Genomic DNA, 13,619 nt, shown 5'->3' with positions numbered 1-13,619 from the left:
ACTTCTTTGATCAAATCTACAGCGAGGCCCTAGATTTGATCAAATATTTGACGACATTTGACAAAGTTCCCCATTACACCATCAAATTTATTTGACAAAGATATTTGACAAACATATTGGACAAAGAAATTTGATAGCGTAATACCGGCCTTAGTACGCTCCACACAGAGCAGTTCTCACGGTGCACACACTGCGACAGACAGGATTATGACGCCAGCAGCTTGCTACACAATGGCCGGGGCTGGTGACTTCATTCCCAGCCTCCAATACACCTTTACCTAACGGAATAAAACTTACTGCAAAGCTCTGCAGCCATGTAAATAGCTGCGACGTTACAGTACAACCGAGTTTTCCTAGTCTGTCGAAGACGCAGTATCATAAAAAGTTGTAGAACGAGTCAATACATATGGCAAAGTGTCATGAATACCAAGCTCATGGAAACAGTTTTTCACTTCGCATTTCAATGCAGTAAAAACTAGACTTTATTGTGCACAGGCTAGTAAATGATACAGTTCACAGTGATCAATGGTTTATGCAAGGTGGAGCAACACAGGGGTGTCTGGTTAGCGGCACGGGTTCTCCGTGGTGGTCGTGGTGGTGACCTCGGTGGTCGACTCGCAGCCGCAGGGGTCCGTCGTGTGGCCGCTGTCGCTGGTGGATCCAGTGGGCGCAGCTGTAGTCAGGCCGCCGGATCCAGACATAGCCTGTAACAAGAAGACAGGTCTGTGCCAGTCACTGGCCAGAGATGAACTTAATGCTCACTCAGTCAGCTGTGATATTAGGAGATGGCGGGAGGAGCTGTTCTTGTGGGATCTGAAAAGTGAATATCTAAGGACATGGCGTGGAAATACAGTGTGTTGTTGGGGGCATTGATATACAAGTAGTATTCAAAAGATATCTACGCTTACAGTTGAGAAAGCATTTGATAAATTATACTGGAATACATTCGTTAAAATTCCGAAGTCAGCAAGGATAAAGTATTGAGAGTAGAAGGTTATTTGGAACTTGTACAGAAACAAGACTGTAATTACAAGAGTCATATGACATGAAAGACAAGCAGTGCTTGATATGGGAGAGAGACAGGGCTGTAGCTTACCCACATTTTATACAATCTGTCCACCGAGCAGGCAGTAAACGAAACCAAAAAGGAATTCGGAAAGCGAATTGCAGTTCAGGGAGAGGAAGTAAAAACTGTCAGGTTTTCCGTCGATAATTTAATTCTGTCACGGGTTGCAAAGGACTTGCGACGGCAGTGGAATGGAATGAATAGTGAGTTGAAATGACGCTATAAGAAGCACGTCCACCAAAATAAAACAAGGGTAATTGAATGCAGTCGTGTTAAATCAGTCGATGTCCAGGGACTGAGATTAGGAAATCAGGCACTAAAAGCAATACATGAATTTTACTAGGTGGTCGAAAGGGAAAGGATGTAAAATTCAGACTAACTATAGCACGAAGATCATTTCTGGAGGCAAATGGTGCTAGAGAATATTATATGGACAGTTAGAGTAACTAATGAGTAGGTAGTAAATAGAATTGAAAAAAAAATTGTGGAATAATTTGACTAATGGAACGAATCGGTTAATAGGAGACGCCTTGAGGTGTGGAGGAATGGACAGTCTACATGTACATCTACGTGATTACTCTGCTATTCACAATAAAGTGCCTGGCAGAGAGTCAATGAACCAACTTGAAGCTGTCTCTCTACTGTTCTACTCTTGAACGGCGCGAGGGAAAAACGAGCACTTAAATTTTTCTGTACGAGCCCTGATTTCTCTTACTTTATGGTGATGATCATTTCTCCCTATGTAGGTGGGTGCCAACAGAACGTTTTCGCAATCGGAGGAGAAAACTGGTGACTGAAATTTCATGAGAAGATCCCGTTGTAACGAAAAACGCCTTTGTTATAATGAATGCCACTCCAATTTACGTATTATGTCTACGGAACTATCTCCCCTGTTTCGCGATAATACAAAACGAGCTTCCTTCTTCGAACTTTTTCAATGTCATCCGTCAGTCTCACCTGATGCAGATCCCACACCACACAGCAATACTCCAGAATAGGGCGGACAAGGGTGGTGTAAGCAGTCTGTTGCACCTTCTAAGTGTTCTGCCATTGAATCGCAGTCTTTGGTTTGCTCTACCCACAACATTATCTATGTGATCCTTCCAATTTAGGTAATTCCTAACTGTAATCCCTAAGTATTTAGCCGAATTTACAGCCTTCAGATTTGTTTGACTTATCGTGTAATTAATTTAGCTGATTTCTTTTGTCACCCATGTGAATAACTTCACACATTTCCTTATTCATTGTCAACTGCCACTTTTCGCACCATACACATATCTTATCTAAATCATTTTGCAAGTCGTTTTGATCATCTGATGACTTTACAAGACGGTAAAAGACAGCGTCATCTGCAAACATTCTAAGACGGCTACTCAGATTGTCTCCCATGTCGTTAATATAGATCAGGAACAATAGAGGGCCTATAACACGTCCTTGGCAAACGCCGGATATTACTTCTTTTTCACTCGATGACTTTCCGTCTATTACGAACTGTGACCTTTCTGACAGGAAATGACGAATCCAGTCGCACAACTGAGTCGATACTCCGTCGGCACGCAGTTTGGTTAGAAGACGCTTGTGAGGAACAGTATCGAAAGCCTTCTGGAAATGTAAAAATATGGAATCAATTTGACATCCGCTGTCGATAGCACTCATTACTTCATGAGTATAAACAGCTACTTGCGTTTCGCAAGAACGATATTTTTTGAATCCGTGCTGACTGTGTGTTAATCAATCGTTTTTTTGAGGTAATTCATAATGTTCGAACACAGTATATGTTCCAAAACCCTACTGCAAATCGACGTTAGGTGATATGGGCCTGTAATTCAGCGGATTACTCCTTTTTCCTTTTTGGATAGTGGTGTGACTTGACCAATTTTCCAGTCTTTAAGTACGGATCTTTCTGTGAGTAAGCGGTTGTATGTAATAGCTAAATACGGAGCTATTGTATCAGCATACTTTGAAAGGAACCTGACTGGTATACAATCTCGACCAGAGACCTTAGCTTTATTAAACGATTTTAGCTGCTTTGTTACACCCAGAATTTCGACTTCTATTTTTGTCATCTAAACAGTTGTTCTTGATTGTAATTCAGAAATGTTTGCTTCGTCTCCTTTGGAGGAGTTTCGGAAAACCGTGTTTAATAACTCTGCTTCAGTGGCACTGTCATCAGTGACTCAACCGTTGTTATCGCACAGTGGGGGAATTGATTGGTCTTGCCACTGGTGTGCTTTATGTATGACCAGAATCTCTTTGGGTTTTCTGCCAGATTCCGAGACAGAGTTTCGTTTTGGAAATTATTAAAAGGATCTCGTATAGAAGTACACGCTGTATTTCGAACTTCAGCAAAACTTTACCAATCTTGGGGATTTTTCGTTCTTTTAAATTTGGCACCCTGTTTTTCGTTGCTTCTGCAAACAGCAATCTGACCCGTTTTGTGTACCATGTCGGATCAGTACCATCACTTATTAATTTATGTGGTATATATCTCTCAATTGCCGTCTTGCAAAGATTGCAAAAGCGAGGGTAAAACTGCAGACGGCAACAAATCGACGAATACAGTAAGCAGCTCCAAACGTATGTAGTGTGTAGCAGTTGGTCGAAGATGAAGAGGCTTGCACAGGATAGATGAACCTAGAAAGCTGCATCAAACATGTCTTCAGAATCAAGACCGTAACAGAAAAAATCATAAAATTTTAATTGCCACCTCTAAAAATAAAAGTACGTAATTTATTTACTATTTCTCTTGGCACATATGTGAATTCCATAAACATACAAAAATCCCCACGCTACAATACTACAAGTGGCCGTTACAAGAGCGAAACAAAATAGCGCGAATCACTGATAAAGTGGAGGACCATTCGTTTTCTGCATTTGAGATCAAATCTGCAAATGTGGTAATGCATAGTATCGATGGACAATCTTAAGGCACAGTGGATAGGTCGCGCAGATGCTTCAGACAAGTATGAATGACAAGGAACGAAGTGGCAGACGATCTCTCTTTGAATAGACGGGAATCGCAAGATAATTATGGATCCTATTGACCGAAGACAGGCGTATCACAATGGAGGCGGTAGCGGAAAAAGCGTAAATCAGTCAGGGTATACTTTTCAACATACTGAACACGAAGTCAACCGGATGGGCTCCGTGACTGGCCACATCCACTCAGCAACACCATCAAACCGAGAGGCATCAGCCGGATTATCCTAGGTGTGTCAAGCTAATCCAGGTGGCCTCTTGAGCCGCCTAATCACGGCCAACGACTGCTGGATGCAGCCCTGTGATCCAGAGACGTTTCAGCAAAGCAAGCGGTGTAAACGTGTGGATTCACCACAAAAAGTGAAACACAAACATGTTAGGACAAGGCGTGCTAATTGTTGTTTGTGGGTGCTGTGGTATGAAGTTAATAGATTAGTCTCGTCAGGGGCAAATCGACATAGGAATTTATTACCAAAGCTTATGAAGAGGTTACGCGAGGCCGTCAACACGAAGTGTCGCAGGAAACTGACCAAGGGGGTATATTTCCAACATGACACTGCCACAACAGTTCCTTCGAAGGACACACTCACACGTCGCTTCAAAAAAATGGTTCAAATGGGTCTGAGCAATATGGAACTTAACATCTTAGGCCATCAGGCCCCTAGAACTTAGAACTACTTAAACCTAACCAACCTAAGCACATCACACACGTCCATGCCCGAGGCAGGATTCGAACCTGCGACCGTAGCAGTCACGCGGTTCCGGACTGAAACGCCTAGAACCGCACGGCCACCACGGCCGGCTCACGTCGCTTCTTTGGTCAATTAAAATTTGCCTCATCCCTCGTATTCTCCTGACGTGACACCGAATGATATATTCCTCTATTCTCGGATGAAGATGCTACAGAGTGGTATGCGTTTCTAGAGTGACGACGAGGTGATTTCCGAGGATGAAACCTTTCCGTAGCAGCCGAATTGGAGGCTTCTACAACCAAAGTCTCCGCCAAGTGCCGGCCGCGGTGGGCGTGCGGTTCTGGCGCTGCAGTCCGGAACCGCGGGACTGCTACGGTCGCAGGTTCGAATCCTGCCTCGGGCATGGGTGTGTGTGATGTCCTTTGGTTAGTTAGGTTTAAGTAGTTCTAAGTTCTAGGGGACTTATGACCTACGATGTTGAGTCCCATAGTGCTCAGAGCCATTTGAACCATCTCCGCCAAGTCATACATCATTGTGAGCAACGACTCACTAGGTAGGGTGAATATGTACATGTATAGAAAGTCTCTCGCGATCATCAGTTTTCGTGGTCGCAGCTTGATATTTTTCAGGTGATGATTAAAAATTTATGACAACAGCTTATTAAACAGTAAATTAAAATAATGAAACGCGCCGTGAAACGGACCGAGTAAAAACTACCCACTGAGGAAGAACCTGCTGATTCAGTAACAAATGAATCCAACGTCCTAGACAAAGTGACTTACTGCGGCGAGCGTGTATAACTGAAGGAAGACAAAGAGAGATAAAGGTTGAATGTTTCGTCGACATGTGGGCCATTAGAGACGGAGCGTAAGGCTGCGCCCTTCCAAAGGAGCTATGCCGGCATTAGCATGGAGTGATTTAGGGAAATCACCGAAAATCTAAATATTGCCGCTCGGAACCAGGTTTGAACCAACATCCTACCGAATGCGAGTCCAGTGTGCTAACCATTGCGCCAAGCTCGGTGTATAGGACTGAAGAGTCTACGGGGCAGTAAATAAATGTCGCGTGACTAGGGCCTCCCATCGGGTAGACCGTTCGCCACTTTGGAGACTTGCGCGTCGATGGGGAAGAAATGATTATGATTAGAACAACCCAACACCCAGTCCCTGAGCGGAGAAATTCTCTGACCCAGCCAGGAATCGAACCCGGGCCCTTAGGATTGACTTTCTGTTGCGCTGACCACTCAGCTACCGGAGACGGTCTACCGGGCAGCACGTCGCACTTACGTTCACGTGGATGGCAATGGTGCCCTCCTCGTCCGTGGTGAGGATCTCGAAGGTGGCCGTGCCGTCGCTATTGACGGTGACGGTTTTTCCCGAGCAGCCTGTGTCTGTCGGCTCACCAGAGATGACGTCACAGTAGTCTCCAGCAGGCAGGCACGTCTGAAAATTAGCAAAGACGGACACGCTTCAAGAAAAATTGTACAGTTTTCGTATAACCAAGTTGTTTGCTTATTATTTCAGTCTCAAACCACAACACTGGGAACAGCTCCCACGTAGAAGAGAGCTCAGTGGAATAGGCATAGTGATTCACAATGCAAACCGATTTAACGCATGGCACCACGAATGCAGAGATGTGACGTGTTTTGGAAGTTAACAGAAAAATCTTATCATCTTCCTTAGAGGGCACAAACTGCGAGACAAAAATACTATGAATTTCACTGGAAGAATTTATTCATACTTTAAAGCAATGCTGTAACAGAACCAGTGTTATATTCCAGGTAATGTCGTCATCAACACCACAAAATTAATATCGGGAAATAAGTAGATGCAAACTATCGGCTGACTGATTGGTTTTACATTTATGAAGCATTCCGTTAACGGCGTGTGTTGGCGACTGTTCTTCGCAAGAGATATTTTCACTATGATAACTTGAACGAATTATCGTAATAAATACGATGCTGAACGTAGTTGCAGCAAAATAACGACGCCAGGTGCAAAGAGGATGTAAGATGTAGAATGGCATCAATAAGAAAAGCGTTCCTGAAAAAGAAAACTTTCTGGACGTCGAATATAAATTTAAATGTTAAGAAATCTCTTTTTGAAAATATTTGGCTCGTAGTGAAACGTGGACTATAAATCAAACAGAAAACACCACTGAATTGAACTATTTGAAATATAGTGTTACAAAAGAATACTGAAGATTACTGAGTAGATCAAGGAATTACTGAGGAAATACTGTATGAAAATAGAAAAAAAAGTGTCTTACTTGAGAGTTTAACTAAAAGAAGGGGTAGAGTGATAAGACACATCCTGGAATATGAAGTATCCGTTAATTTGTGATGGAGGGAATGGTGGATCAGGGAAAATATTGTAGAGGGGGACCATGCCTCGACTACTGTCGGCAGATTCAGCGGGATGTAGGTTGTTTTACTTATGAAGAGATTAAGAGACTTGTACAGCTTATAGCAGCTTGGAGTGGTGTATCACGCCAGTCTTCGATTCGAGGAGCACAACATGTCTTTTCAGGGCAGCAATTGTCCTGCGTAGAGTGTTTTATTTTCTTATTAATCAGCTAGGATCACCTAACAATCTCAATTCTTCCTCTTTCCTAGCTGTTTTCTATTTTTCCAGTGCTTCTTGATATTTTCCTCATGTTGTCTTTTCCTCTCTTCTGCCTATGTTGTTCCAGATTTCTTATTTCTTCTGTCCTGAAAGCCTTCCAAATTTAATATTTCATTCTTAAAAATGTTTATGTCTAGCGTTTCCGATTCGTTTATACTCTTTCTTTCTAGATCTTTCCTTATTTCTGTAATAGATGCTATTGTCTATTTCTTTTTCCAGAACTACTGGAATATTTGTTTCCTGAGCCTGTTCTAATTAACTTTTGAAATAAATACTTTATTTAGTGGTCTTTCGCTATTAGAGAATTTCGCCCCGTAGAGGACTTCGTAGCTTGAATATGCCTAATGGTGTTACATTGCTAATACCAAAAAGTTGAGAAATAAAGTATTTATTATTTCAAAAACAGAAGAGACTAATCAAGAGAATGATTTCCCTGAAGAAATTTGTAGCGGTTGTGGACCCGTATATACAAAAGAGTAACGACATGTGCTTGTGATATCTGCGTTCATTATCCCATGAGAGACTTTCATTTGTTACTCCGATCTAAAGCACCAAAGATTGCGTTTTAAACAGATGAGTACACACAAGTACGAACCACAACGTTCACTGAATTCATTGTCACGTAGTTCATAGTCAGAGCCACACAAAATAGTCCTGAAATTTTGTGAGGGATGGTGATGCGACAATTCCTTTTCAACGCGCCGACCATGCATCAAGGATCAGTTACTAACCGTCAGCGTCTCCTGAAGGTCCACGTTGTCGTCGTTGATGACGATGAATCCCTTGTCTTCGCGGCAGAAAGCTATCTGGTTGTTGTCGTTGTCCCACCAGTTCGTGGCGTTGGTTCCTGAAACACCAAACGCCGTAGCGCTCTGCTCAGTCTCTCGTACAGCACAACGTAGGGCTCCGCCAGTGACAGCTCATAAATAAAGGCAGAAGATCTTTAGTAAGAATTACTAGTACGACGAGTTGTAAATCGTTTTGCAGTGTTTGTAGCTAAAAACAGCCGGAAAGACTAGAAGAGTGTCTGACATCCAAGACGCGAACATGAGTACTGCAATGTAAGCGTAAGTTACTTTATTGTGATAGCTTCACACAGAAAAGGGAACTAACCCTCGGTGGCGATCCTGAAGGTGAGCATATTGTAGATGGGTCGCCAGCGGTGCTCGCACACCCAGTTTTCGTCACACGAGCCGTCCTCGTTGAAAGTGGGCGAGATGGTGTTCTGGTTTTCGTCCATGGGTGGTCCAGCTTCGGTGTCCGTGAAGGCAAAGCTGGACATGAGACGAGGTGCGCCGAAGGGCCACGCCAGCATAAAGGCGACCGCCATCTATAAAGAACCAGACATCTACATGACGATGATGATGATGATGATGATGATGATGAGGTCCCATACTCCGAGGAGAGTAAGGCACGATGCGGGAGACTCGCACCGCCGAGCGGAGGTGGTTTGCCATTGCCTTCCTGCGACCGTAATGGGGGTGAATGATGATGATGAAGACGACACAGCAACACCCAGTCATCTCGAGGCAGGAAAAATCTCTGACCCCGCCAGGAATCGTACTCGTCTACAAATATTAGGTTGATGCATAAGTCCGTAGTGTTTTTATTTTGCATGTTGGTATTCCGGTTGCTATGGACCCGCCAGGGTAGCAGAGAGCGTTAACGACGAGGGCCGATGTGCCGGCCAGCCTGGATGTGGTTTTTAGGCCGTTTTCCACATCCCGCTAGGCGAATACTGGGCTGGTCCCCATGTTCCGCCTCAGTTACACGGCTCGCAGACATCTGAACACTTTCGCGCTATTCCATGGATTACACTCGACGCAGACAGTTGGGGGTACACTAATTCCGTCCCAGGGGGTACAGGGTGGCGGCAGGAAGGGCATCCGGCCACCCCTTAACCATTAACATGCCAAATCCGATTAACGATGGCTGACCCTGCGTAACTGCGAGACAAGGCTCAAGCGATAGAATAGAATTCCAGTTGCTATGTTTTTTTTTTTTTTTGTGGATTGACATTTTTTATTTGTAGTTCACTGTTCCTATCTAAGTTTACATATAGTCTCCGCCATGGACGGGGGACATCGGCTGGTTACGTAACTGTCAATGTCAATTAAATTCACCAACAGCTGTGTAGCTTAAAATGCTATTTTACTTTGTTTTGAAGGCTACCAGTTTCAGCATTTCATTATGCCATCTTCAGGCCGCATACGCATCTCTCCAATTAAACTAAAATGTCGTATGGAGTCATATAGAGTCATATAGTTGATGGACTAAAAAGAGCAGTTATAGTAGGAAATAAAACCATGTACAAATCGTGTACTGTACTTATATCGAAGAGATTCGGACTGGACGATGTTGATCAACAGTTACCTCTCCCTGGAGTAGACGCTACATAGAATACATTTTGCGTTTGTTGTTCCGTTCGCTACGGCTTTGCATCTATCACTAACGAAACACAGAAACAGGAATCACGTTACACCCGCAAGAATAAAGTTTCTAGTCAGTGTGTTGTCCCACGTTCCGAATCGTCTAATGAAAAAATAAGATTACTTAAATGTGTACCTTTTACTGAACTGTAAGGTTGTGTTTGTCTCAACAGATCAATAAACAGGCCATGCAGTGGTGAGAATTACGCAAAAACTAAGCACTATTGTAACGAATGAATTCACGACATCCAGAGATTTATGGCTCTATATAACATTTTCGTTTATTTCGAGACGGGGCATAATGAAATGCTGAAACTGGTAGGCTTCAAAATAAAATAAAGTAACATCTGAAGCTACACGGCTGTTTGTGAATTTCATTGACATTGACAATAAGTTTGCATTGAAACGTCCCCTTTGAAAAATTATGAATGACTGTGCTGATAAAGTTCTACGTTATTTGATACTCAAACAGCTGAGCAAAACTCAACGTACTCAAACAGTTTTCTCTTTACTTATTCTGATCACCACTAAACTGACACACATTATTATTTGTGCAACGCAATCTGACTTTCAAGAATTCCTACAAAAGAATGGCCCTAAGTAACACAATAACCTATACCTTTCATGAATCACTTACCTCACAAAAATCTACGTTACTCGCACTACTGCAATACAGTGATGGCCAATACTGACAGCTAAATAAAAGATTCAAACTAGTGAAGGCACTAACTACTGGTAGGCATAGTTAGCAAATGAAAGATTTTGATAGAGAACAAACAATGTATTTACCTTAATAATGTTAAAAAGTCATCATATATACATCTATCAATTCGTGACATCCATCTTTACAAATTTCCTTTTTCTGGCGGACACACGTCCAGATCGTCCGCTTATAGTAACCTCTCAAAACTCTGCCGTATCTCTCTCTCCACATTCATCACCGCTGGCGGCTCACCTCCAACTGCCCAACGCTACGTGCTGTTCACATCCATATGCTGTGTATATCTGCTGGATATAGTAAGTGGGTAATTTCCCCACCACCAAAAAAAAATTATTATGTGTCGTGTACTATTTTGTGTAATGTAATATTTTGGATACACACCTTTTATTAACCTGACACGTTCCATATCATTACGAAGTGTCGTATTCATGATCTATGGAACAAGTACTAATCTAATCTAATCTGCCCAACACTACACTAGTGAATATTTCAAGAATGAGTACAACCAGCCACAGACTGCACACAGCACAGTCAGTGATTTTCATACAGAGTGCTACGTGGCGTTACCAACATAAAAACCTAAAAACCTAAACAGCCTACTTAAAACATATTGTTTTATGATTTGATGATAGAGAGTGGACCTGTGGATGCTAGAGAATGGAGTGCCAAATGGAGACATCGGAACGTTTCTAACGTATTCTTCCGTATGAGTTCATTAGAAGGGTGATAGCAACAAAGGCAGCCACAAATATTTGCACATATATGGCAATAACGCCTTTGTGCAGAGCTTGGGAAGAAAGTAGTTCCTCGTTTTAAGGAGAATCGTTTCGACGTTAGTTACTCCCCACGTTCAGGAAGACATTCGAGGCTTGATGAACATCGCTTAATGTACAGGGTTATTACAAATGATTGAAGCGATTTCAAAGCTCTACAATAACTTTATGATTTGAGATATTTTCACAATGCTTTGCACACACATACAAAAACTCAAAAAGTTTTTTTAGGCATTCACAAATGTTCGATATTTGCCGCTTTAATGATTCGGCGGACATCAAGCCGATAATCAAGTTCCTCCCACACTCGGCGCAGCATGTCCCCATCAATGAGTTGAAAGCATCGTTGATGCGAGCTCGCAGTTCTGGCACGTTTCTTGGTAGAGGAGGTTTAAACACTAAATCTTTCACATAACCCCACAGAAAGAAATCGCATGGGGTTAAGTCGGGAGGGCGTGGAGGCCATGACATGAATTGCTGATCATGATCTCCACCACGACCGACCCATCGGTTTTCCAATCTCCTGTTTAAGAAATGCCGAACATCACGATGGAAGTGCGGTGGAGCACCATCCTGTTGAAAGATGATGTCGGCGCTGTCGGTCTCCAGTTGTGGAATGAGCCAATTTTCCAGCATGTACAGATACACGTGTCCTGTAACGTTTTTTTCGCAGAAGAAAAAGGGGCCGTAAACTTTAAGCCGTGAGATTGCACAAAACACATTTACTTTTGGTGAATTGCGAATTTGCTGCACGAATGTGTGAGGATTCTCTACCGCCCAGTTTCGCACATTGTGTCTGTTCACTTCACCATTAAGAAAAAATGTTGCTTCGTCACTGAAAACAAGTTTCGCACTGAACGCATCCTCTTCCATGAGCTGTTGCAACCGCGCCGAAAATTCAAAGCGTTTGACTTTGTCATCGGGTGCCAGGGCTTGTAGCAATTGTAAACGGTAAGGCTTCTGCTTTAGCCTTTTCCGTAAGATTTTCCAAACCGTCGGCTGTGGTACGTTTAGCTCCCTGCTTGCTTTATTCGTCGACTTCCGCGGGCTACGCGTGAAACCTGCCCGCACGCGTTCAACCGTTTCTTCGCTCACTGCAGGCCGACCCGTTGATTTCCCCTTACAGAGGCATCCAGAAGCTTTAAACTGCGCATACTATCACCGAATGAAGTTAGCATTTGGTGGATCTTTGTTGAACTTCGTCCTGAAGTGTCGTTGCACTGTTATGACTGACTGATGTGAGTGCATTTCAAGCACGACATACGCTTTCTCGGCTCCTGTCGCCATTTTGTCTCACTGCGCTCTCGAGCGCTCTGGCGGCAGAAACCTGAAGTGCGGCTTCAGCCGAACAAAACTTTATGAGTTTTTCTACGTATCTGTAGCGTGTCGTGACCATATGTCAATGAATGGAGCTACAGTGAATTTATGAAATCGCTTCAATCATTTGTAATAGCCCTGTATTTATCCGCAATAATCCACATCAGTGAACTGTATATCTGGCAGTTGTGACGAGCGGTGATCATGCCATCATCGTTCAACATTTACATGTTGTGGGGAAGGTTCAAGAATCTGGTGTACGGCTACCGCATGCTCTAAGCCAAAATCACAAAAATCAGCGGATGGCCTGTGTGCGTCTCTGCTTAGTCATCATCAATCAGCTCACGAACAACGCCGACCACTCCAATGCGGTATCGTTACTGCTGACGAGAAACGGTGTCTCCATGTTAACATTAGGAAAAGAAAGGAATTGTTTCCCCCGAACAAAGCAGCATCTCTCCCTAAAAAAGACCTGCGCGCATCCACAAAAGATAATGTTACGCATCTGGTGGAAAAGTCACCGTATGGTGTACTATGAATTGCTTCACCGAGGTGTTACCACCACTCATGACGTTTATTGTCAACAACTGAGGCGTCTTGCAGGCGCAGTCCGAGAACAGCGAACAGGAAGACTGCATAACTGATGGCACTCCACGATAACGCCTGTCCGCTTTCTGCTACACTGACAAAAAACACTATACACGAGTTCGTTTTGGAAGTTATTCCGTACCCATATTATTCACCTGATCTTGCGCCTTCAGATTTTAACCGTTTCCGATCTCTATCGAACAACCTTCAAGGAACTTCCTTTCCGGATAAAAATGCGTTCCGAACATGTCTCGGCGAGTTCGTCGTTTCAAAACCACGTGATATCTGCAGTCGCGGAATCGGAAAGTTACCGCAGCATTGGTATAGTGTTTAAATTGTGAAGGAGAATATATTATTGATGACAAAAGTCTCTGTTACGTGCACTTATGGAAAAGCGCTACGAACTTATCTATGAACCCAGGACATCTAC

At 43.2% G+C, this 13,619-nt stretch overlaps 1 protein-coding gene across 1 annotated transcript in view; it reads right to left on the bottom strand.

The window, feature by feature from the left end:
- Positions 1-458: 458 nt before the first annotated feature.
- LOC124605533 (alpha-amylase 1-like) overlaps positions 459-13,619 on the bottom strand; it is a 66,058-nt gene continuing 52,897 nt past the window's right edge. The window contains exons 8-11 of the mRNA XM_047137280.1: positions 8,475-8,691; positions 8,093-8,208; positions 6,024-6,179; positions 459-704 (exon numbers count right to left, since the gene is read on the bottom strand). Coding sequence (XP_046993236.1) covers positions 564-704; positions 6,024-6,179; positions 8,093-8,208; positions 8,475-8,691 — 630 coding nt within the window. The 3' untranslated portion in view covers positions 459-563. The remainder of the gene's footprint in view (positions 705-6,023; positions 6,180-8,092; positions 8,209-8,474; positions 8,692-13,619) is intronic.

Source organism: Schistocerca americana, chromosome 3, assembly GCF_021461395.2.
Source record: "Schistocerca americana isolate TAMUIC-IGC-003095 chromosome 3, iqSchAmer2.1, whole genome shotgun sequence".
Classification (NCBI taxonomy): domain Eukaryota; kingdom Metazoa; phylum Arthropoda; class Insecta; order Orthoptera; family Acrididae; genus Schistocerca; species Schistocerca americana.
This window is presented reverse-complemented; position numbering and strand designations above follow the sequence as displayed.